Source organism: Myotis yumanensis, unplaced genomic scaffold, assembly GCF_028538775.1.
Source record: "Myotis yumanensis isolate MYYU_CA2020_CCGP unplaced genomic scaffold, mMyoYum1.0.hap1 SCAF_13, whole genome shotgun sequence".
NCBI lineage: Eukaryota > Metazoa > Chordata > Mammalia > Chiroptera > Vespertilionidae > Myotis > Myotis yumanensis.
In genome coordinates this window covers 33665703-33691948 of record NW_027223764.1, presented here as the reverse complement: position 1 = coordinate 33691948, position 26246 = coordinate 33665703, and the positions used below count along the sequence as shown (strand labels likewise).

Genomic DNA, 26246 nt, shown 5'->3' with positions numbered 1-26246 from the left:
CCTACCCTGCACACATACATGGGTGCATGTAAACACAGAAGCAGAGTTTCGCAAAGTAATACCTTATCACCTTGCAGGAGGTGCTTGTATATTTTCTATTCTCATCTATTTCATTCTGTTTTAAATTCCAATTTTTAAAAATGCTGCTCACAATACATGATTTATTTCAAGACCCATGACACATTGCATAGTTTGAACAAAACTGCTGTAGACCACCACTGTGCATTGCTTCCCAAACTATAGCTTAATGCTCTTTTCTTTCTTTTTTTTTTTTAAACATTTTTATCGATTTCAGAGAGGCAGGGAGAGGGCGAGATAGAGAAACATCAATGATGAGAGAGAATCATTGATCTGTCTCCTACATGTCCTACGCCTAGGAATTGAGCCCGCAACCCGGGATGTGCCCTGACCTGGAATCAAACTATGACCTCCTGGTTCATAGGTCGACACTCAACCACTGAGCCATGCTGGCCAAGCTTAATGCTCTTTTCTATTAAATTCAAAAAACATTGATTGAGAGCCTACTACATGCATAAATATGGAAAGAACATAAAGAATATAAGATGTGCCCTGAGCCCAGAGTATTTTCAGTGTAGTGAGGAAAAAAGGAGAAAGACAAATAAATGACTAATTAGGATGCATGCCAAAACAAAATAAAAAGGGAAGGATATAAACAGCACATAGTGAAAACATAGAGGAAGCAGTAATTAATACTGGCTCTTAATATATGTTGCCTTGACTGGTAATGTTTAGTGTTTTTTGCATGCAAGAACACTAAAAGACTTTTATGAAATGAATAGAAATATCTTTGGAAATGACTTTTAAGAATAAAGGTGAGCCTGGCTGGTGTTGATCTGTGGTTGAGCATGAACCAAGACGTCCTGGGTTTGATCTCAGTCAGGGCACATGCCGGAGTGTCAGGCTCAATCCCCAGCAGGGGCAGCTGATTGATTATATATACTTCCATCTTTAAACTTGAAGTTATCAGTGTTTATAAAATATGTTCTTATAAATGGGATATAGTCAGGCCTTGTCTTTTGTCTACTTTGACAATCTGCCTCTTAGTTTAGGTTCTTAGTTCATTTGCATTTAATCTCTCTCATCCATGTTCCATCTCTCCAATTCCCTTCCTCTTTCTCTAAAACTAACTAACTAACTAAATAATTTTTTTAAAGAATAAAGGCAAAAATAAATTTAAAGACCATAATATTCTGTGTATTATGCTCAAAGGAGTGGTCAAAGTAACATTATTATTATTTAGATATCAGTTTGTTCAGTCTAAGTCCCTGAATGATGTCAGCAAGTTCAGTCATATTAAAGAATATCCATTTAAAAAGTTTTAAAATCGAGGAGTATTTGTGAAAAGAAGTTTACAGCCAACTTTCCAAAGTAAAAGGATGCAGCCACAGGCATCATTTATGAACCTGCATTAGGTGATAACTCCTAAGATTAAGGGGAAAGAGGCTTAAGTAGAATCTATCAAAAAGCCTGTGGGCATTGGGGTATAATGAGGAGTAGTAATGTTTATCTGGTAGAGTTTTATGTATTTTAAAAAGATACCATTTGAAAGTTTTTGGTACTGTGTCTGATACATAGAAAATGTTAATAGAAAATGGTAATTAAAAGTTATTCCAAGATGTGACTAAGTCATAGTACATTTAATCCTTAGTAAATGTTCTTAATCCCATTGTTTAGGTAATTCCTAAGAAAGGATAGTATCATTATTGAGATTTAAGGACACTTGAAATATTTTTCATAGTCATGATTGACATGGATGAAAAGATCCATTTAAATAACTAAAAGCAGTCAAGTCTTTCATTCTATGTTTGTAGAGTAGAATGTGCAATGATTTAAGATGGTCTATAGTGCTGTACTTCAGGCCTTTTGCCCAATGGCCCAACACATTGAAATCACCTCAAGCCCTTTAACAACCTGGCCTCACCGCTGAGGTCCTGTTTTCAGTGGTCTAGGGTTGGCCCGGGCATTGGTCATTTTTAAGCTCCCAGGGTGATTGTACTGTGCAGCCAGGTTTGAAATTCCTTGCAGGTCTTAGTGTATCCTTTGGTGATTAGAAACATACTCAGGTGGAGATACAACCTTAAAATGGGATCCTTTGTTTGCTTTTTTGATGCACACAGAGTTACCACCTTTTCTTAAGAACTGGTTTAGAAAAGAAGAGCTTAGGAGTCTCTTGTAGCCCTTGTCAACTTTGATGATTAATTTTCACTTCTAGTCTACCGAAAAGTACCCCAATAACTGCAGAACAGCATCTGGGAAAGGGGTGTTAGTCAGCGAGTGGCTTCCTGAGTTGAGCTGAAAGGAAGGAAGGAAATAAAAGAAGAAAATGAAAGAAAGGCAATGAAAGCTAACCTTATTTGGACTTCAGTGCCTCTTTGTTTTTCTTCTCTTGGCTATTGGTGACCTAAGAGCACACTGTCTTTGTCATTGTGGTCTTTCCCCACTTGCTGACGTGTTCTTACTGTCAGGAAATTATCCAGGATGCGGAAATAAATAAATAAATAAATAAATAAATAAATAAATAATCTTTTTATTTTTTCCTGAGGGAGAAATTTGGTAAAAATGGTGTGTGTGTGTGTGTGTGTGTGTGTGTGTGTACATACGTACGCACAAACTATTGTGGCAGAGGAGTGTGGGCATTATGGATATTCTGGTCAGCTGTATTTATAAGGATAATACTTTCTCTGTCAAAATAAAAAATGAATTTCTATAGCAATCAATTATGTTTCAAAGGATACAGAATAATGAGATTTCTGTATGTCAGGCACTGTGCTAAGTGCTTTACATAAACGAATATTTACTCATCACAGCAGTCTGATGAGGTAAGTCACTATCATTCTCCCCAGTTCATAGATGAAGAAAGTGAGGCACAGTGGTATTTCAGTGACTCGATGAAGGTCACCTTCTTGGCCAGTATCAGAGCTTGGATGTACACTCAGGTTATCTAGTCCATGTTCCTATTCCTTATGCTAAATGTTCTAGAATATATGTCTTCACATATTTATAGAAATAAATATATCTGTGTTTGTACTTGTATGAAACTGAAGCTATTGACATAACAAAAAAGTGGAAATTGTTCTAACTATTCTTTGGGACCACATAATACTATTACCAAAAGATCCCAGCGCCCCCCTCCCATTAATCCTCCCTAAACTGAGAGGTTGTTTTGCTAATTTGAACAAATTAGTAGGTGAATCCATCATCATGTTGACAACTTTATTATAATCACCATCACCATCAACATTATCATCGTCATTAGAATGTTCTCAGAGTTTTACCATGACTGCTCTACTGGGACTGAGAGGCTGGCCAGGGCCTGTGGCTTGGACCCAGCCAGAGAGGTGGGGTGACCATTTTGGCACTGGCTGCCTGGAGATTCTTGGAGCTGCTTCTCCCTGCATCTTTTCCTGGGCTGCTGCATAGCAGCAGGATGGCATTGTGGGTGGTTGAGTGATTCTCCACAGGCAGTGTGCCCAGGCTTGGCCATTTGGGACAATGGGAAGAGACAGGAAAAGACTTTTCTCTCTTTGTGCTGGCAGTGGTGTGTCCTTGCTCTCCTTGGAGCCACAAGGAAGAAACTGAGCTCATTCTGTAGCCAGACCAGCTAGAGATTTGGGGGATTGGCCACATCCAAGTAAGTGTGGGGTTAATAGCATTGCCATCACCAGTGGAAATAGTGCCAAATGCCACAAGCAAAGAGGGAGCAGGCATCTCTCCAGTACTTTGTTCTCCGTTTGAGCTCCAGAGTACTTACTTGGAAAAATAAGTCATGCTCTCCTGAGAAGGTCCAATTACCGTATTTTTCCATGTATAAGACACCGTTTTTTTCTAAAATTGTTAGACTGAAAATAGAGGGGCGTCTTATATGTGGAAGTCAGTGAGGAGGGAGCTGGGCCTGTGTGTAGCTGCCCATACCTTGTCAAACAGGCTTCCTCCAATCACGAGCCTTATTGTTACTGACGTCAGCTGATGCTGTAATTGGAGGTGGAGGTGGAGAGTGCACAGATGCAATAGGAACCAGAGCTTTCTGAGCCCATAAAGATGTCAAAAGATAAAAAGATAAATACTGGTAAGCGATTGCCTCACTCTGCAAAATTCAAATGGAATCTAATCAGTTATGCAAAAGAGCATGGAAATAGAGCTGAAGAGAGACAATTTGGACCTTCTCCCACTGAGTGTATGACCAGACAGTGGAGAAAACAGGAAGAACAACTCCTTAAGATGCCAAAAAAGAAGAAGGCATTAAGAGGAAAACCAGCAAAATATTGATTTCTTAATTTTGGGTTGAAAAAGTGGGGGGCGTTTTACATATGGGGGCATCTTATACACAGAAAAGTATAGTATTCTGCTCTTGTTTTGCATAAGTTTGAGTTCTTAGAGACAGATGCTTACTTTTCTATCAACTTATAATTCCTTTAGGCGTGTTAGCATGTTAGAGGTTGGTTTTTGAGTTGTTTGATACTTTCTTACACCACTTCTGTTTTCATAAAAAAAAAAAACTTTGCAAATCTACAGACAAATGGATGCAATCATCTTTTAAATTTCATATCACACACAACGATCCCCTTCTGCGTTTTCCCAAACATTTCATAGAAAATAACATTTGCCATGGTCATCACTCCTATAAGAATTTTTGCTTTTGTTTCTACTTGAAACCTAGATGTGTAGAGATCTTTGGGAGTAAATAAGCTTTGTCCTTGACAGCATAGATGGAAGGGGAGCGCTAAAGAACAGCCAAGTGCTGGCTGCTGCCTTGGAGTGGATCGGCTCAGAGCAGAAGAGTTTCCACTTGCTCCAGGCCCCCTTCCCATGATTGACTCCCCCTTTTATCTTCTTCCCTTCCCCCATTGGGACAGAAGAGTTGACAATTGGTCAGAAGTTGTTCTTCTATCATATAGGGCAGCCATTCTCAGTCTGCTGGTGGGGCCTGGCATCAGGCATGTTTAAATCACCCAGGTGATTCCGTGTAGTCAGGGTGAGAACCACTGTGGTTGGACAGTGTTTTCCAGAGTGCATCTGTGGATGGCGTGTGTCAGAATCACAAGGCGACTTCTTAAAAATGCAAATTCTGAGAATCCTAACACATTGAAAATGCTTAGGCCTTAAGCCTGAAACTTGAAAGGAAAACAAATCCTAGTAGTACATACCTCTTTTGAATCATTCCAAATGGTAATGTGCCAATATTCAGATCTTAGTTTAAATGTTCCAAGTATTAAGAAATAACTAAAGACTAAAGCTTGGAAGCTCTAGATTTATAAATGTTTTAGTAACTAGTTGCTGTAGATCTCTGGTGTGAGTAATTAGCAACTACTCCTTAGAAAGTGACTTTCAAGTTACCAGGAATACCTTATGGTTATTAAAGTAATTGTTAACATTTATTAACATTTTTTTTTACTGTGTGGTAGGCACTGAGCTTTGCACTTCAAATTCACTGATATCCCATTTTATAGATGAGAATACTGAGGCTCAGAGGCATTAAGTAATTTGGCTCAAAAACACATGGTCAATACTATAGGCTGGATTGGAACCCAGATATACATCTAATATCAAAGCTCAAGATTTTAACCATTACTCAGTAGGTACTGGTCTGATTTATTTTCAGTTGGTGGTTCTATCTTGCCTTTATTTCACCAACAGTAATCATTCTTTAATAACCCCTTTCTGAATGTTATGTATAAATATCTCTTAACCAGTACCTACTGTTCTAGAACCAGGTACTAGAAAAATTTCCCTCTTCCTCTCTTCCCGAGCATTATGGTAAAACTAAGGAGTAAAGGGAAGTTATAAAGCAATTGAAAATATTGTTAACTGGCTTCATAAAATTTCTTTACATCCTTCTTCTATGTGTACATAAAGCAGCCAAAGGTCACTGATGTTTACATTAGAAACTCTGAAATTATGTTTTGTTTTCATTGCTTAGATTCTTCTTTTATGATGTGTAGACATACCTGCACCTTAACATCTTAACTACCTCTCTTACACTTGTCTTCATCAAAGGAGATTTAAGTAATTTATATTTGAATTCTGAGCTTCAGTATATATTTAGTATATTTGTTTGCCTATATTTTATTAGAATTCCCAAAGAATTCCTTGCCTTCATGTTTCTTTGAATACCCTAAGAATGCTTTTTATATGAACTTCCAAAGAATTTTTTATCAATGTAAATGTTAGCAATTACTTGAATAACCATAAGGTATTCCTGGTAACTTGAAAGCCACTTTCTAATGAGTAGTTGCTAGTTACTCACACCAGAGATCTACAGCAACTAGTTACTGAAACATTTATAAATCAAGACTTCCAAGACTCTTTAATCTTTAGTTACCCAAACCACAGTGGCGGAAACAAACGCTGGATGTTTGGAGGGGCAAAGGTCACAGTAGGGAGAGAGCAGTGCCAATATAGGAACTGCTTCTGGCAGAACAAGTATGCCTTTTAGTTTATGAAACTTGTTACCTATATTGGAGTCAGAACCAAACTATAATTTTCAGTAGCTTTTGAATGTTTCATTTTAACAGCTTTGTTGAGCTATAATTCACATGCCATAAAATTCACCCATTTAATGTGTACAGTTCGGTGGATTTTATTCAAGAGTTACGTAAACTGTACCACAATCTACTTTTAAAACATTTAAACATAATTTTAAAACATGTTTATTACCCCAAAAGAAACTCTGTGCTCTTTAAAGTCATTCCCCATTCCAACCGCTCAAGCAACCAATTCATCCCCATCAGCCACGTATAAGGGTTTCAGCTCTCCACATCCTGGCACATGGTTTAGAGCCTTCCATATAGTAAGAGGGGCATAAATGTAACTGAAGGAAGATGAGTCACCTAATTCTCCTTTTCCTTTAACAACAAATTCTAGCTTTAAGAGATATGCTATCTTTTATACTAGCCATAATCAAATTTTATTGACTAATACTTTCTTATTATGGTTATTTTTATTTTATGCTCTCCTCTTTTCTCCAACGGAGGTTTATAATATGTGGAATATATTTAATTATTAAGTTAAGGATAAGAAATACACTTAAATTTTAAGTTAACATTTTGTGATATCCCACCAAACCCTATAGTGTGGTTAAATTGCCCCAAAATTACAATGCTCTCTCAAAATAGTTTCTAGTTGTGAGTTTTATAAGATGTCTTTGTCATGCAGAGTCCAGGTTTGTTAACACTCTGGTTAAAATAGTCCACATTCTCAGAGTGTACTAGAATATACTATGACCATTATGTGTTTCTTAGAAGCATATTTTCATCCAGTTATGTGAATAAGGGCTCCAAATTTTGAACATACTCATGGAACATGAGTCTAAATAAAACAATACCTTCTGGTACTTACCTATCTTGTTATTTTTGTTTAGGAGAAAATCCACCACTTAGATAATATAAATGAATTATTAATGCTAGGCTTTATTATATAACTGCGAATTCTATTTGGGGGTTATAAACACAGGCTTCTTGAGACACTTTCTTCTTTGTAAGTTTCAATTGAGCATGCCGTCTTCCTGTTTCTCTTTTCCTCTGGGAGCCCTGGAGAACCTACCCTCTTCATTTCCCACCAAACCTGTCAGGCCTATCCTGATTCCACACCCAGGTTCTTGTTGTCCCACTTGCCAGAGCCACCCTTTCATGAGTCTCTCCATTGTTCTTTACAATTGACCTACTCCATGAGGCCTCCACTCCTGCTCCTGTCTTAATTACTTCCATTTCCATCTGATTCCTAAACATTTAATATTAATCCACCTCTTTGACACTCAATCATATACTCTCTTATGTACATATCATCCCTTTCTAACTGGGTTATAGTCTCCTTGAGGGCAAGGACCAGACATGTCATATCTTCTGATTTCCCTTGGTATCTAGTGCAATATAATTTAAATTGTAAGTGATCAAAACACCTTTTGAATAAACTTTGCTTTTATAATGCATTTCTGCAAGTATTATAGAAATTTTGTTAACTTAGAGTTTTTATTTAAAAGAATGTCAGAAAGACGATTTTATCACATTGGATCATAAGATATAAAGAAGGGGAGCTAATAAGATGAATTTTTCAGGACAAAAATATGAAAATATGACATATCTATATTTTCCATATTTTGTGGTCATAGGACTCTACTCAAAAGTTTAACTTTTGGCCCAAGTTAACTTTTTGGGACCAAGTAGGGTATGGGTGGGTAAAATTATCAACTTGAAATTACTGCATACTCACAATTTATTTATTCTGTTGCACATAAAAGAGATGAACACCAGCTACATCAACAAAATAATTTACTGAGTTAGCTCATAGAATGAAATGGAAGACTGGAGAAACTAGGCTTGGGCATCTCTAGGGAGTCAAGGTAAGGAACTGACAGAAGGCCTCTTCAATACACTACTATTGGGATCAATACACTCTAAATAGTTTTCTTTCATTATTTATAGCCTATTATTAAAGATTCAGGGTCCTAGGAGAGAAATCCTACTGGCCTTGCTTGGGTCAGGTACCACTCTACAGGTCAAGATCGAGGAACCTTGATGAATAGTCCCACCAACTGTTTAGCATAAGGAAAACCCAGATCCCCCAAAGGAAAAGGGGCAGGCACCATTACAAAAGGGAGGAACTGAAAACTAGTCTGTTTGTAAAATCTCCTTACAGAATACAGAATATCAGAGAAGTAGCAAGTGAGAGATATCTAAGGAATAGGGAAAACTACAGGAGAAAGGTATTACCCTGACAGAAAACAATAAATCACAAAATGGTATTTTTCACCATGCTCTATTGATACTACATGTATCTCAAACTACGAAACAAATGTCAGAAGCTGTTAGCCAACACTTTATAAAAACTTGTCTTTCTAGTCAGAGTTGGTACACATGAGAGCTTTGTATTTTAAAGGTTTGCTCTCTAGACTGTTTCCTGTGAGAAGAATTTCTCTGACTTCTTGTCCTATGTGTTGAAATGTCACCCCAGGCAATGCAACGTAAGGTAAGGCAAGGCAAGGAAAAGGTATTGGGTGGATAGAGGCATTTCTGTCTAGGTAGGTGCTAAAACTGGGAGGAAAGATATTCCTCCTCACCCTTTCACTCTCCCTCCTCCAGAAAATATTGGCTTTTTCATGATTCTATTGTTGTTTTTTTGGCCTATGTGAATGTGTACTTTTCCTAATATTCCATAATTTGAAGATTTAAATGAAGGAGAATCTCAAATGCATTTTTTTTCCGTAACCTTTTAGTTCCATTAGATGTTTGGTTATTGCTGTCATACATTACCTAGTTTAGGGAATTAAGACTCTTTTCTTTAAAAGGGATTCTGAACAAAAATTGCAAAGTACTAAATTCAGGAGAAGACCAGAATTCTATTGTTTACTTTTATAATAAAGTAAGCACTGGAGGGAGTAAACTTCTGATGAAGGGGCATATATGATTACTTCAAAGGATTTTAATATTTGGAGTATTCTGTCTGCTAACACCATTGTGTGGTCCGAGAGACTGGATTTTAGATGCTACCGTTTTGTGCACAAATTGTAACATCTTTCAGTTCTTAGTTATTAGATATTGAAACATTAAAATATTGAAGATTCAGTTACTAAATAGTCAAGTTGTTTATGCAAAGGCCTATGGCAGGTGGGGACATGATTTTCGCCTAGTGCTCTAAATGTCAAAGTGGAAGTATTTACTGAAGCTTAGGTAAATTGATGGGTGTAACTATGACTCTTTTAAGGTAGCCAAATGTCTCACCATCTAATTAAGGATGTGAATGAATGGATGATTGATATTCCTAATGCCTTTCTCTATTATCTGATGAAACCACAGCCAGGGCAATGGCTTGGCAAAATCTTTGAGCAAAGAAGACTCTGTTGACCTTGACTATAAACCTGGCATGGTGAAGAGACACAAGGAAGTGTAGATTAAGTGGGAGCAGGGAGGTCAGGCTTTGGACTTCCAAATGCATTGCCACATATATTATTTCAGAACTTAGAAAAAGAAGAAACATTTTCAAATTTTTAAAAAATTATCATTTTGATACCAAAACTTAGTAAAAATTAAAAATAAAAATAAAGCTTACTTCTGAATTTAAAAATTCCCCTAAGTAGATTGATATAATAAAAATAGTGCATTAAACAAGGAAGATTTAATCCAATAATTCAAGGATAGCTTAATAGTAGAAAATACAGACATTATTACATTAAAAGTTATAAGGAAAAGATCATAATCATCTCCTTGGGTACTGGAAATGCAGTTGATAAAGCATAGTACGCATTCTTTATAACACTCAAAAATAGAAAATAAATGAATGTTCATATAACTTGTGAAATAAACCTATCTTAGCCTCAGGGGCAGCACCTTGACATTTGAAGGCATTTCCACTAAAGTTAGAAACTAGACAAAGATATATACTCTTATTATTTAACATTATTTTGAGTGTCCTGTTCAATGCAAAGACAAAAGAAGGAAATCAGGAGTATAAAAGTTCAAAATAAGGAGGTAAAACTATCGGTTTGTAGATGACTATATAACTATATTTTATTAAGTGTTGTATATACATAAAAGAATCATTTAAATGCAGACAAGAGAATTTAGTAAGGTAGTAGGATTCAAAATTACCATACAGACATCAACAGATAAATCAAAGAAATAACCCCAATTATAATGTTAGTAAAAAGGATAAAATATCTAAAATAAAAAGAAATGTTGGGGACAACTTTAAACACTTAGAACACAAAAGTAGACTTGAACAAATGGAAATTAACACCATGTTCTTAGCTAGACTCAACATCATACAAAGTATTAATTTTCCTTAAATCGATATGTAAATTAACTTTAGTCCTCATGAAAACATCATCAGATATTTTTAGAGTCATATTCAGAAATTTATATAAAAAAGGAAATAAACAAGAAGAGCCAAGGAAATACTGAAAAGCTATGCAATGATGGAGAGAGAGAGAGGAGAAACTTAGCCCCACTAGAACTTAAAATATATTTAAAATACTTTTTTTAAAGACTTGGTAATTAAATGAATGTGGTAATGGTGAGTGAATAGATAGATCAATGGATCTATCCAAATAAACCTATTCTTGCTAAGAATCTGCTTCCTGAGAACCCAAAGTGTAACAGTAAACCCAAATCAGTTATTTCAGTGGCTGGGTGAGGCTGGAAATGTGGTGAATGGAGATAAAATTGGGAAGGAGACTTTTAACTCTATGCCTTTTTATAATTTTAAAAAAAATTGGAGCCACATGTATGTATTATTTAAATCATAAATTAAAACAGTTCAGGTTCACTTTATATGCCAGTGATATTTTATGCGTTTCCACATGTATTTTTTGAAAACGTCTTTTATGTTTCAGTTTAGAAGATATTTTTAATCCAAAATACTATGCCCCACCTCACTCTAAATATGCTTTTCTTTTTTGTTTTTGTTTAAGACCCACAGAGGCACACCTCCTGATCTCACCTTACAATGGAAATGAAGAAGTCACCTGATGGCGGATGGGGCTGGGTGATAGTGCTTGTCTCCTTCTTCACTCAGTTTCTGTGCTATGGATCCCCGATAGCTGTTGGAGTCTTGTACTTAGAATGGCTGGATGCCTTTGGTGAAGGGAAAGGAAAAACAGCCTGGGTCGGATCCCTCGCAAGTGGAGTCGGCTTGCTTGCAAGTAAGTGGGTAAATGTATGCTTCTCCTGACTCATTAGTCATGTAATTACATTTGCTGCATCATTAACACTGTGCAAGGCATAGTAGGCTATTTGTTTTTAAAGTATAACATGTTTTTCTTGCCTTCATTGAGATTATATAACCACTCTTAACCTGTAATAAGCTTGTGTGAAAACACAGAAATTCCATAAGATATTCATTCATTCATGTCTTTATTCATTTATTGGCTACTGGATGCCAGACAGTGTGCTAGATGCTGAATATGAAAAGATGAAGAGCAAACACATCATTCTGTCCTTAAGGGGCTCACAGTCTCGTGGGAGACACACTTCCATGAGTAAGAATGATACAGGGAAATGAGGGCAGTGATTCAGGAAATGATTCAGGCATGTCCACTGAATGCTGGTAGTCCTATTACATGTTTCATAATTATGCCTCTAATGCAGATACGCTGTGATCAAATCACATGTTCTACATTTGTACCACCTTTATAAGAAAAATTTTACATGGCAAAGGGCAGTCCCATCTCACAATGATGACGCTATTAAGGATTTTAATATAGTGTTTTTTAATAAGATATATGTGATATATTTTGTGTGACCTTCATATAATGTCTCCAAAAGTAATATTCTTGATAAACATTTGTATCTGATATAATAGTGATTCCTATAATCTTTACAGAGAAAATAGCAGAGGGGCTTTTGTTTTCATTTTAAGACTTAAAATCATATGGCACTTCAACTTCTGGTGTAATAGTTTAAACTCTGCGGTAATATTTAGTGATTATCACTCTAACTTGTTGGCAGACTTACAGGTGTGCTGAACTGGTGACGTAGATTGGATCATTAGCCCCCGGGGTATCTTCCTGTGTGCTGTGAACTTGACGTGATTTGTTGAGCAAATCACAATTTCTATTCTTACGGGGAAAATAAGGACATTTAATATAGAGATTTGTAAGGTACTTTTCAGCTCTAAAATAATTTGGAATGGAAATAAAATGCATTAGCCATTTCTTTTTTTAAAATGTTGTGTTTCCTAAATCATAAAGGGGACTTCTTAAAACAAAACAAAATGAAACAAAAACAGTTGCTTCCAACTGATGTTAAATTAAAACTAAGACTTGCTCCTAATGACTATGTACAGTGAGTGACTGGTTATTAGACTTGATGGTTATTAGACTTATTGTGATGATCACTTTGTAAGGTATAAAATGTTGAATCACTATGTTGTGTACTTCATACTAATATAATATTGCATGTCATTTAATAATTAAAAATAAAGTAAAACAATAAATACATCCAACTTAAAAAAACAAAAATAAGACTTGAAAAACAATGTTGGATCATCTGGCCATGTCACATAAGATCACTAAACATAACCAAACAAATGAAAATTATACTGTCATTTTTAGCTCAAGATAAACAGTAAAAGTTTGCCCAAGATTTGTTTGAAAGGGTTTTTACCACCCTGAACATGCATGATCTTGTCTGAAAGGGTTTTTCAAAATGTGAATTGTTTGTAAAACTGCAAAGTACAAGTGGATGATCATTTATATGTTAATATGCGTATTAATTTTGAGAAAATGATCTAATGTGAAGGGGAGAGAATTTTTTAATGTTCTCCAGTTAGTCACCATTTTTATTAGCAGATATTAAGTTAAACAGAAATGTAGCTACCTTGGTGGTCAGAGCTGAGGCTGAGACTCTGAAAACGAAACTGCACTCTATCCTTTTTCTAAGTTAACTCTGTCTCAAGGGCCAGGAGCACCTCCTGTTACTTGTAGGCAAGGTTGGCTGCATAATTTGCAGGTCCCAGTGCAAAAGGAAAATGCAGGGATCTTGTTAAAAAAAAATAAAGAAAACAATAGAACAGCAAATCATTGTGTGGCCTTGCTAAGAGCTAAGCCCTGTGTACTTGCATAGGTCACAAGCCCATGAAGCCAGCCCTGCTTGAGGCTGGAGATATAGAGTATCCCACCGAAGTTCAGAGGAGACAACAAGTACTGGTGTCGGGGGTGGGATGTTGGTCTTAAGTCAGAGACTACTTCAAGTCCTGGCTCTACCACTAGTTAGCTGAGAGATCTTGTGCAAGTCACTTAACTTTCATGTCATTAACTAAGAGAGGAGGTACTTGGAGCAGGTAATTACAGCTTTTGAAGATGAGCATAGAATAAGGAGACCAAAGGATTAGACAATGAGGAAATGGTGGGAAAAAATGATGGCTGAAGAGCTACCCCTTATGGGTGTGTGTGTGTGTGTGTGTGTGTGTGTGTGTGTGTGTGTATGTGTGCACTTGATTGTTGTCCACTGAACATATGTGATGTTGGCTTCCCTTGGCTCTTCATAGCATAAATTAAAGGACAAATCCTGAAAACTATGGTAATATAGAATTAGCAAGAGGGGTCTACAAGTATGTGCACCACATTAACCATTTACTTTTTTGAGAACTTTGTTCTACAGAGAAACAAACAGATCAATATCTTGGAAATGGAAAAATATCTCATGTTGGTGATTCAAATGATTGTCAGTGGTTCTTAACCAGGGGGATTGTTAGAATCACCTATAGAAAAATTTCAGCATATAATCACCTGGATTTGATCATTAGGCATTCTAAGTCAGTCCGTCTACACTGCGGCCCAGATATGTGAATTTTTAAAAGCCCCCAACGTGATTTTCAGTTGGGAACTACGTTTAAGCCTCTCTATTTAGAATTTCTTGATGTATGATTTGCTTAGACTTATTTATAAAGGGAACTATTGTATGTTTCTGCTTGGATGTGGCACTGCTTCTGCCACATAAATCATGAAAAATAAATTATGCTCAATGGTTCTGGTTTTTTTTTTGTGGGGTTTTAGTGAAAAACACACGTAAATGGGCATCTTTGCATTCTTTTTGATAAAAGATAATCTATACATATGTGCATGCATATATATATATATATATATATATATACATCTTTTTAATAAAAGATGGGCTTATAAAAAGTTGCTTTTTTTAAAAAAAAATTTTTATTGATTTCAGAGAGGAAGAGAGAGGGAAAGAGAGATAGAAGGATCCATGATGAGAGAGAATCATTGATTGGCTGCCTCCTGCACACCTCCCACTGGGGATTGAGCCAGCAACCCAGTCATATGCCCTGACTGGGAATCAAACAGGTGACCTCCTGGTTCAGAGGTCGACACTTAATCATTGAGCCACAACAACCAGGCTACAGTTGCTCTTAAGTTCAGGACTATGTATGCATTACTGGAGTTTGTCCAAAAAGCCAATTTCCTACCCATCTGTGAGTGGTATGGAGAGGGTGGTGGGCCCAGGAGTCTTCTTTTAACTAGTTCCCCAGATGATTCTGATATAGGCAGGTCATATCGTATGTGAGAAAAATGTGTTATTTTCTTTCCTCGGTTTTGTCCAAAGAAGGCAGGGTAGGGATCATCTTTGATTAGTTCTGTGATGTGACCTCTGGAACTTTACAATTGAGCAAGGCAACAGAGTAAGTACAATTGCCCAGCAGTATAGAAATTCTATTCTTCATGTACTTGTCCCTTAAGTTCGCGAAGTGCCCTGTGTGCCTGGCTCAGTCCAGCCACTTTCACTTACTTGATCTTAGTTGATCCTAAAAACAATGCACTGAGATGGGCATTATTGTCCTCCAGGTTGAGTGACCTAGCCAATTTGAAACCCATTCTCTAAGAGAAAGTGGCACCTGAGTCCCAGTTTTCTAACCTGCTAAGCCTATTTCTTCATCTTTAAATTGGAGGTAACAAAAGTACCTACCTTACGTGCTTGTTGTTTAGAACAATTGGGGTAGTGCTTGGCATATGGTAAGTGCTCAGTAGGGAACCAGAGTTACCCACAATAAAATTATTTTCCTAAGCAGTCCCAAAGGATCTGTAAAAGAAAGGGTCCCTTCAGGATGAAAGACAAAGACATTTCTAGAGGGGTGAGCAGGAGGGAGAGCTAGAACTTTGTCAAGATTGTGTCTATGCATCTGAAATTTAAAGAACCACCACTTGTCTCTGACAAACCTAGGTTTGGACAGTAGTTGAGTAGCATATTAGAGCTATGGGAAAAAAAAAATGCAATTCTTAACTTTACAGTCTTCATAATCTTAATTCCTTCTCTTTGAAACTTGAGTAGTTGAGGAGAAAATACTTCTTCCTCTGGCCTGATTTGTTTGTGCAGATTATCCTCAGGATGCATAAAGATGAGTACCAAAGAGCCTACCTCTCTGAGTTGTATATTGATAACAAGCTCACCATCATTATACTCCCCCACAGTCTCCTCTCCTCTGTGCTAGAAGGGATTAGTAGTCTCAAGGAAGAGACAGGAAAAAGAAAAGGTTACTGATAATTTGAGACATCCCAAATATCAAGGAGAATAGCAGGAACCAGGATCTTTGGAGTTTTATAAGATAGGTGGGCCACACAGGAGGATGGGCTGTATAAGGTGGACGGTCAGGAAGAGGGCGGGCCATGCAGAGTCCTCGTATGCACAAGTGTGGAGTCCACACTGCAGATGATGCACTTTGGTTGAGTAAATTTGTCTGGAGAAGGAGAGATTGTGATGGTTGGGAGGTGTGATGGTCATTGTCAATTTGGCTAGGCCACATTCCCGTTATTCAAACGCTAATATAGGTGTTGCTGTGAAGGTATTTTGTAGGTATGCTCAAACTCCATAATCAGTTGACTTTTAAGAAAGGATGATTATCCCAGATAATATGGTGGACTGATTCAATCTGTTGAAAGGCCTTAAGAGAAGAGATGAGCTTTTCCAGATTAAGAAGTTCTGCCCGTGGGCTGTAGTTCAGCCTGTGCCAAGTTCTCACCCGCCCTTCCTTGCCTAGCCAGATCCCACAATTGCATAAGCCAATTCCTGGTGATAAACCTCTTAATATATAGGGTTGGTTTATAGTTGTGAGTACATGGAACACAGTTTATTCTTATATTATGATTTATTAATTATTATATTATTTTCCTTAAGAACAACTGTAAACCTATTGTTGCCCCAACCTACAATGTCTTCTTCTGGTTCTGTTTCTCTGGCTAAAACCTGAATGATACAGAAGGAATGAAAGGTAACTGAACTAGTTCAAGAAGCGTGGGACCATTTTTTAGACAATAGAGTTGCTGAAACAGCAGGGAGATCTTTTGTTTCTACAAAGTCCCTCAAATTGCTGAGTCAATAAATCTATCCCTAAATTAATCTAGTGCAGGGATGGAAACATCCGCCTGTGGGCCGTGTAAGGCCTGAGAAGTCATTTGGTCTGGCCCTGCCAAGGCAACCACAGGTGGGACTTGAAATTCAATAAATCTAGGAGCTATTTTTCATGGCAACATAAATTTTTGTTAAGTGATTTATATTAAGCAGATGATGTTGTAAACATACAAATGGCCCTTGGCAGAAAAAAGGTTCCCCACCTCTGTTAAGTGAGTCATTATGGCCCACAGGCTTGCTGAATGTGAGTGCTGGCTGGCAGAGCTGGGTGTGATCATATATGTAGATTTTACTCCCAAGCACTGTTACCTCTTTCAAGCAGGACTGAAATTCTGCCTCCTACAAGGATTCTGTTACAGTGGCCAGTTCACAGGATATTAGGCAGTTCCAGGATTGGTGAGAAGAATGGCAGGTTTTAGTTAAGCTCTCCTCCATCCCTACATAATACTGTCAAACTAACCAACAAACAAAGCAGTCAATACTGTACATAGAATCAAGGATTTGAGTGGGTGCGGCTCCTTAGTGCCTTTCTCTTCCTCAGAGAGATGATGAATTTAAAATTCTTGCTCTCAGGAGGTCACAGTTCGAGTCCCGGTCAGGACTCATGCCTGGCTTTCGGGCTCCAATCAGTGATTCTCTCTTATCTTTGATGTTTCTCTCTCTCTCCCTTCCTCTCTGGAATCAATAAAAAAAATATTTTTTTAAATAAAATAAAATTCCTGGTCTTAGCAGGAGGAAGGAGTGCTCTTTTGTTGGGTCCCCTGCTTTATAGGAGGAAGGTAGGACTCTTGTGGGCCCAGTCTACTCAGCTAGGAAATCCTTGTTCCACTGCAGTCACAACCTGGTTACTGCTCTATTTTCTTTATCATTGTACCGTTGTTGTAGGCAGCTAGAATGGCACTGGGTGTTAGACTGGTAGGGTCAGACCAGACCTGGGTTCAGCAACTTCAGTACTTGAGTTCTGGCTAGGAAAGAATTCAGAGCCAAGACTCAAACTATAAGAGAACATTTAGAAATCATAGAGGTAGAAGAAGTAATTCATAGAAGAAATGGGCTGAGGAAACAAGTTATAGAGGCCAAGGAGGGACCTTGGAGCTTGGGAGTGAGGAAGGTAATGGTAGCACCCCTAAGGGGAGGGAGGGGAGAGGGAAAGGTGGGAGTGTGCCCCCAGGCGGGAGAGCCCACTGGGTACTCAGTCCTAAGAGTTTTATGGGTGGAGATTTTAGGGCAGGTCTCAGGGAAAGATCTTAGGATATTTATCAGCTTTCCAGGTGTGTCCTTTCAGGGTTGGTGTCTCCACTGATTGATTGGTCAGTGCCAGGGTTGGGGTGTCATTATTCAGTGCAGCTGGTCCTGAGGTCAGCATGGGGTCGCTTGTCTAGTTTTGCTGCTTTTCTGGTCCTGGAGCTGAAATACAACTGAGGCCAAATGTTATCTCTAGTGAGGAAAGGTCAGGGGTCCAAACAGCATGACGAGCCATATGCTAGGGGAGGGAAGGTCACCCTAGGGCAAGGTCCCACCCTACAATTGTCCTTTGCTAGGCACCTGAGGCTTTCCATCCTGGTGACCTTCTGTACCTGGCCCATCGTCCTTGCTCTGCTCATGTCTGTCTAAGTGCCTCCCACACCATCAACCTACATATGGCTTCAGTGAAGCAGGCCTGGCCATCTGACCAATTTTGGGACTCTGAAACTTTCTGGAAGAGAGAAGGGCATGGAAGTGAATTTATGTCCTGAAGGGAATAATTTCTTTCCCGAAACTATCTAATAATAATAATTACATATTGGAAAAATCACATAACCAGACTTCATGGCTCAGTTCAAGACTTAGTTCCTTGGCCCCTGGTGATCTCCCTGTTCTGTAAACCCAAAACACATGATCTGGACCTTTCTTTTGGTGCTTATTGCCAATAACATTAGATTCTTATGTGTGTTTATTTTGTCTTTTGGTCTAAGTCCTGGATCAGAGAAAAGATGTCAGGTTTTCCTGTCGCATTGCTGTACATTAATAACAAACAATCGGAAGGATAAATGAAGAAAACAATCCCATTTACAATTGCATCAAAAAGTATAAAATACCCAGGAATAAACTTAACCAAGGAGGTGAAAAACTTCTACTCTGAAACTGTAAGACATTGACGAAAGAAATTGAAAAGGACACAAATTAATGGGAAAATATACCATGCTCATGGATTGGAAGAATTAATATGGTCAAAATGACCATATTACCCAAAGAAGTTTACAGATTAAAAGGAATTCCTATCAAAATACTAATGTCATTCTTTTCAGAATTAGAACAAATGGGACCACAAAAGACTCCAAATAGCCAAAGCAATCCCTTTTTTGTATGTATTTTTTTAAATATATTTTTTTATTGATTAAGATATTACATATGTGTCCTTATACCCACGTTACCCGCCTACCCCCCCCCCCCCCCCGCTCATGCCCCCACCCCCCCACTGTCCGTGTCCATTGGCTAGACCTACATGCTTGCATGTAAGTCCTTTGGTTGATCTTTCCCCCTTACCCCCACCCTCCCCTACCTTCCCTCCAAGGCCCGACAGTCCAATCAATGCCTCTCCATCTCTGGATCAGTCCTTGTTCATCAGTTTATGATGTTCATTATATTCCACAAATGAGTGAGATCACGTGGTATTTATCCTTCTCTGACTAGCTTATTTCACTTAGCATAATGCTCTCTAGTTCCACCCATGGTGTGGCAAATGGTAAGAGTTCCTTTTTCTTCTTCCTCTTCTTAAAGAATACCTTTCAGCATTTCATATAACGCTGGTTTGGTGGTGATGAACTCCTTTAGCTTTTTCTTATCTGTGAAGCTCTTTATCTGACCTTTAATTCTGAATGATAGCTTTGCTGGATAAAGTAATCTTGGTTGTGGGTTCTTGCTATTCATCACTTTGAATATTTCTTGCCACTCTCTTCTGGCCTGCATGGTTTCTCTTGAGAAATCAGCTGACAGTCATATGGGTACTCCCTTGTAGGTAACTGACTTTTTTTCTCTTGCTGCTTTTAAGATTCTCTCTTTGTCTTTTCCTCTTGGCATTTTAATTATGATGTGTCTTGGTGTGGTCCTCTTTCGATTCCTTTTGTTTGGGGTTCTCTGCGCTTCCTGGACTTGGAAGTCTATTTCTTTCACCAGGTGGGGGAAGTTTTCTGTCATTATTTCTTCAAATAGGTTTTCAATATCTTGCCCTCTCTCTTCTTCTGGCACCCCTATAATTCTGATGTTGGTATGCTTGAAGTTGTCCCAGAGGCTCCTTACACTATCTTCATATTTTCGGATTCTTTTTTCATTTTGCTTTTCCGGTTGGGTGTTTTTTGCTTCTTCATATTTCAAATCTTTGACTTGATTCTTGCGATCCTCTGGTCTGCTGTTGGGAGTCTGTATAATATTCTTTATTTCAGTCAGTGTATGCTTAATTTCTAGTTGGTCCTTTATCACAACATCGAGGGTCTCATTAGATTTCTTGAGGATCTCACTACATTTATCGGCGGTTTCCATAAAATTCTTGAAAAATCTTAGAACCATGGTTTTGAACTCTATATCCAGTCATTTGCTGTCCTCCATTTCTGTCATTTGTGACCTGTTTCTTTGTCTTCGCATTTTGTCTGCTTCCCTGTGTTGGTAGAGTGGCTTTGTATGCCAGGTGTCCTACAGGGCCCAGTGGCTCAGCCTCCCCAATTACCTGAGGTGGACACTCTTGGTGCACCCCCTTGTGGGCTTTGTGCACAGTCTTGTTGTAGTTATGCCTTGATTGTTTAGGTATCACTGGCAGGAATTGACCTCCAGGCCAATTGGCAGTGAGAATCAGCTGTGTCTGCAGTGGGAGAATTTCTGTGCTGAAGACACCCTTCTGGGGGCAAGACTTGCTTCAGTGGGGCTTTGGTGCTCACTGAGTCTGCCCCCTGAGTGTGTTCCTTATGAATCTGAGGAGTTATAATCTGGGTGGTCCCACTCTGACCACTGGGTACATTGGCTCTTGGATCTAAGGAGGTGCTAATTTAGCCTCTTCCTGAGGTTACCCAGCAGGAGCTACGAAGAGATATGCAGATTCCCCTTCCTTTTTGGGGGATTTGGGGGTGCCCAGATGAGACCCAGCTGAGAAGCAATGCAAGCTGCTGTGGGGCCTTGGGCCTTCTCTTGGAAGTTCTGGGTCTGTCTGGCCCAGCTGCAATTTGTTAGGTAATTGTCAGTTTGCAAAGGACCTGGGCATTCATATGCAAAAGGCTTTGCAGCAGCCTGGAAGGGGCGGGGTCTCGGAATCAACAGGGCGGAGCAAGCAGCTATGGCTGATTCTCAGCACTGCCCTAAGGGGCCGCGCATCTCAGTGTCCTGGTAATTGCTGCCAGCACCTCTGAGGGAAAGCCGCCCTCAAGTTCCGAGTTCTGCCTGCTGCCAGACCGTCCAGTTTCTCCCCGCATGAGCCCTGGGACCCCAGAGATTTCCCAGAACTGGAGTTCAGAGCAGTCGGGAGCTTTTGATGCCCTCCCGATTCAAAAAGACAGCCGCGTCCTCAGGTGCCCGCCCCTTTCCGCGCGCCAGAGCCTCCGTACCTCTGAGCTTCACTTTCGTAGTTCCTCTGAGTCTGTGTGCTCTTCTCTTTCCTTCTAGTTGTAGAATTTCCACTCAGCCAGCCTTCCTGTGGTTCTGGATGATGACCGTTCTGTCTTTTAGTTGTATTTTTGAAGTTGTTGTCGGAGGCAGCAATTTCCGGTGTTTTTCTATGCCGCCATCTTCGATGAATCCGACCAGCCAAAGCAATCTTGAGAAAGAGGAATAAAGTTGGAGGTATCACCTTCCCTGATCTCAAACTATACTACAAAGTTGCACTAATCAAAACAGGATGGTACTGGCACAAAAACAGACACACAGGTCAATGGAGCAGAAGGGAGAGCCCAGAAATAAACTCTTGCTTATATGGTCAACTAATCTATGACAAAGGAGGTAAAAATATGCACTGGAGTAATGACAGGCTCTTCAACAAGTGGTATTGGAAAACCTGGACAGGTACATGCAAAAAAGAAAACTGGACCACTCTCCAACAACATATACCAAAATAAACTCAAAATGGGTTAAAGACTTAAATGTAAAGCTTGAAACAATAAAACTCCTAGAAGAAAATAGGAAGTAAACTATCTAACATCACTCTGAGTAATATCTTTTTGGACATGTCCCTTGAGCAATGGAAACAAACAAATAAATGTGACTACATCAAACTAAAGAGCTAATACAGAGGAAACCTTCAGCAACACAAAAAGGCAACCTTACTGACTGGGAGAATATATTAACAAATTAAGTATATCTGATAAGGAGTTGATACCCAAAATATATAAGAAACTCATACAACTCAATAACAAAAAATTAATCTGATTGAAAAATGGGCTGAGGACATGAAAAAAACATTTCTCTAAAGAAGACATACAGTTGGCCACCAGACATATGAAAAGATGCTCAACATTACTAACCATTAGGGAAATGCTAATCAAAACCACAATGAGATACCATCCCACACTAGTCAGAATGGCTATTAAAAAAAGTCAACAAATAATATGTTGGTGAGGATGTGGAGAAAAAAGAATCCTTGTGTACTGTTGGTGGGACTGCAAACTGGTGTAGCCCTTGTGGAAAACAGTATGGAGATTCTTCAAAAACTATGACTCAGAAATTCCACTTCCTGGTATTTATCAAAATAAAATGAACATAATCATTTGAAAAGATATATGTACCCCTATGCTCATTGCAGCATTGTTTACAATAGCCAAGATATGAAAGCAACCCAGGTATCCAATGATAGATGAATGGATAAAGAAAATGTGACATACACACACACACACACACATACATACAGACAGAGAAAGACAAATACCATATGGTTTCACTTACATGTGGAATCTGAAAACAGACAAACAAACAAAACAAAAAGATATTCATAGAAACAGAGACCAAAGAGATGGTTACTAGAAGGGAGAGGTTGAGGGAGAGGTGAAAGGGGAATATAGACAACAATATTGTAACAAGTGTACATGCTGACAGATGATTACCAGAAATAGTGGAGTGATCATATTTTAAGGTTTAAAAATGTTGAATCACTGTATTATACATCTGAAACTAATATAACCAATATAAGATTGTATACCAACTACACTTAAAAATAAATTTTTGAAAAAGATGTCAGCTTTTCTCTAAGTAAGCAGCAGGTGGCAGTGTGGAAATAGAAAATTTTTTTAAAGCAGTTTTCAAATTGCCATTTTCATGTCAAAGAATTTCTAGTCATTTTTTTTCCTTAAGCTTAATTTTTTCAAAGATTCATGTATTAGGCAAAAGGGATTTAAGAATTTATTACACCTTCATCCCCACCCCTAGCTTCCCAGACTCTGGATTTCCTTGTGGAGTTAATAACATGCATTAAGGAACATAGATTTGAAGTCCTACTTTGAGGATGAAACAGGAAACTTTTTAATTATGCCAGTAATAATATCTGTGTTTCAATTCCGTTGTGCTTATTACATTTGTAAACACTGACTCTCAATGTAAATGCAATTTGTTAAACAACAGAGAAAGGCCATGCCCTTATGGTGTCAGACAACCATTTATGAGATTTGAATCTTAAAATCATGAAGTATCTAAGTATTTCTCATTGGGTATACAGACAGCTCACCTATTAGGAAAGTTTGGTATTTCAAATGAATTTTTTCTTTTAAAACATGGGCACAGAATATTCCCCTCTGTGTGTCATATAAATATTTCAGTGTATTCTGTTCTGGCTCACACTGGAGAGGAGGACCTGAAATGGCAGGGGGTCAGTTCATGATCAGGGAGGAATGTGAAAGAGTCACAGGTATTGAGAGCTAAGTGCTATCTCAGTGGTCATAACCTCGTCTTAAATTAAATATGCACTTAAGCCATTCTCTGGTACAGCAGTTCTCCCTTATCTGCAGTGGATATACTAGTATTCCACTGGGTGCCTGAAACCGTGAATAAGTATCCAGCCCTATATAAGGCATGCTTTTTTTTTATACATCCGTACCTATGATAAAGTTTAGTTTATAAATTAGGCACAGTAAAAGATAACAATAACTAATACTAAAATAGAGCGATTATCACAATATTCTTTATGTGAATGGCGTTGGGGCCATTATTAAGAAAATAAGGGTTATTTGAACACAAGTACTGTGATACTGAGACAGTCAATCTGATAACCAAGAGATGCTACTGAGTGACTAACGCATGGGTAGCATATACAGTGTGGATACGCTGGACGAAAGGTTAATTCACCTCCTGGACAGGACAAAGCGGGATGGCGAGAGATTTCATTATATGTTGCTCAGAATGGCACACAACTTAAAATTATGAATTGTTTATTTCTGGAATTTTCCTTTTAATGTTTGCAAACCACAAGTGACTGAGGGTAACTAAAACCACGGAGAGGGAAACCATGGATAAGGGTGACTACTGTAATTGGCAAGAATGCTGGGCTTGGGGTCTTTGGATTGTGGCTCTACCACTTACTAACAATGAGACTATGGGTGGATTTCACCATTTCTCCTTTTGACATTTCTTAAGACTTTTTTTTATTGAAATAAAAAATACATACAGAAAAGTTTATATATCATGAGAGTATAGCCCAGTGAAATTTTCACAAGCTCAACACACCATGAAATGAGCACATTTACATCCTTCCATGTAAATGAGACTATTCGGCTAAATAACTTAATATCCTTTTATTTCTAACTAGAGGCCCAGTGCACAAATTCATACACAGGTGGGGTCCTTTGGGTGGCCTGCGGAGATTGGGCCCCAGCTCGCGCCCCCTGGTGGTCAGCGCACATCATAGCGAGTGGTCAAACTCCCGGTCAAACAATTATATTATATAGGGTGTGCTAATCTCTGTAGTTGTAGGTACATTCCAGATACAGTGCTGGTGGGAAGGAATTTCACTAGCACTTAATGCTATTCCATGAGAAGTTGCCCACCTATACATAGAACAGATCCAGGTAATGGTCACTTTTGCCTGTCGGTCAACAGTGTGCTGCCTTCCCCAGATTCCAGGTTACACATGGAATGTAGGACGGTGGAACAGACAGACCCATCCCTGGATGGGTAGGATGCTTTTCCATTTGGCCAGAATATTCTCTAGGAAGAGAAGAACTACTTCAACCCCACCTCTTCCCTCCACAGGGTTGCAATTGCTTGGATTCAATCAATCAACACATCCATCTTCATCATCAATTATACAACAGGCCTTATGCTAGAAAGAAGCTCTGGATAGGAAAGGTGCCTGGGACATGCAGGGGCCCAAAATCCTCAGAATATGAGGGTTAAGACCAGGGTCGCAGGAGTCAGACTAACTGGGTTTTTACTCTGTTCCTATTCTGGTGGCGCTGCTGCTGCCACTGGCATCACTGAAGAATGAGCACAGTTTGGGCACTTCCTTGTGCCAGGCCTTGTGATCAGCGTTACACCTGCGCTCTTATTTGTTCTCCCAGGAAACACTATGAGGTGGCCTCAATTTCAGACGAAGAAACTGAGGCACAAAGAGATCAGATAAGTTGCCTGAGATCAAAGAGCCAGCAGGTGGTAGTGCTCAAATTTGAAGAAAGTCTCGCTCAGAACCCCCCACTTAACTATGTGACCTCACCCCCATCCTGACACGTCAATTTCCTTATCAACAGAAATGAGGGTAACAATAGTATCTACCTCCCAGGGTTGCAGTAAGATGAAAATGAAAGGAGGTTGTTTATGTGAAGTACACAGTGTCCAGCACATTGTATACACACTGGAGATGCTTATTATTATTTTAGTGTTGTTATTTTATGATGCAAAGAATCATTTTACACTTAGGGTGGGATGGATAATATGATTGTGAAAAGGAGATGACTGTGACATAAGTGAAGGTTTCATTTCTTTTTTTAGGTCCTGTCTGCAGCCTCTGTGTCTCATCGTTTGGAGCAAGACCCGTGGCGATCTTCAGTGGCTTCATGGTGGCCGGAGGCCTAATGCTGAGCGGTTTTGCCCCTAACATCTACTTTCTGTTTTTTTCCTATGGCATTGTTGTAGGTAAGAAACCTAACCACTGTAACTCTCCTAAGCTCCAAGAGCTCATCATAACTTTCCCAATGTCCGCTTCATTATTTAGTTAATATAGGAGGCGAAAATGTTCAGTAATAATTTACTATCAGTGGCCAGTTCACCAAAAATTGTTGCCTTGGTAAAATGTCCGTCAGCGAATCAAAATATTTGAAATGACAAATGTGTTTTAACAGTGCACCTTATGGTTTCTTTCAAGGGGCAGGAAGGCATTTCATTTCCGTGCTTGTCTCTAAAGCACACAAAAAGGAATAAAGAGAGGGGGCAATAGGAGAC

At 38.7% G+C, this 26246-nt stretch overlaps 1 protein-coding gene across 1 annotated transcript in view; it reads left to right on the top strand.

Moving 5' to 3' along the window:
- The window catches only part of SLC16A9 (solute carrier family 16 member 9), a 67849-nt gene that overhangs the window by 19618 nt on the left and 21985 nt on the right, over window positions 1–26246 (top strand). Inside the window, exons 2-3 of the mRNA XM_070432802.1 lie at window positions 11423–11653; window positions 25797–25940. Of these exons, the coding sequence (XP_070288903.1) occupies window positions 11458–11653; window positions 25797–25940 (340 nt within the window). The 5' untranslated portion in view covers window positions 11423–11457. The remainder of the gene's footprint in view (window positions 1–11422; window positions 11654–25796; window positions 25941–26246) is intronic.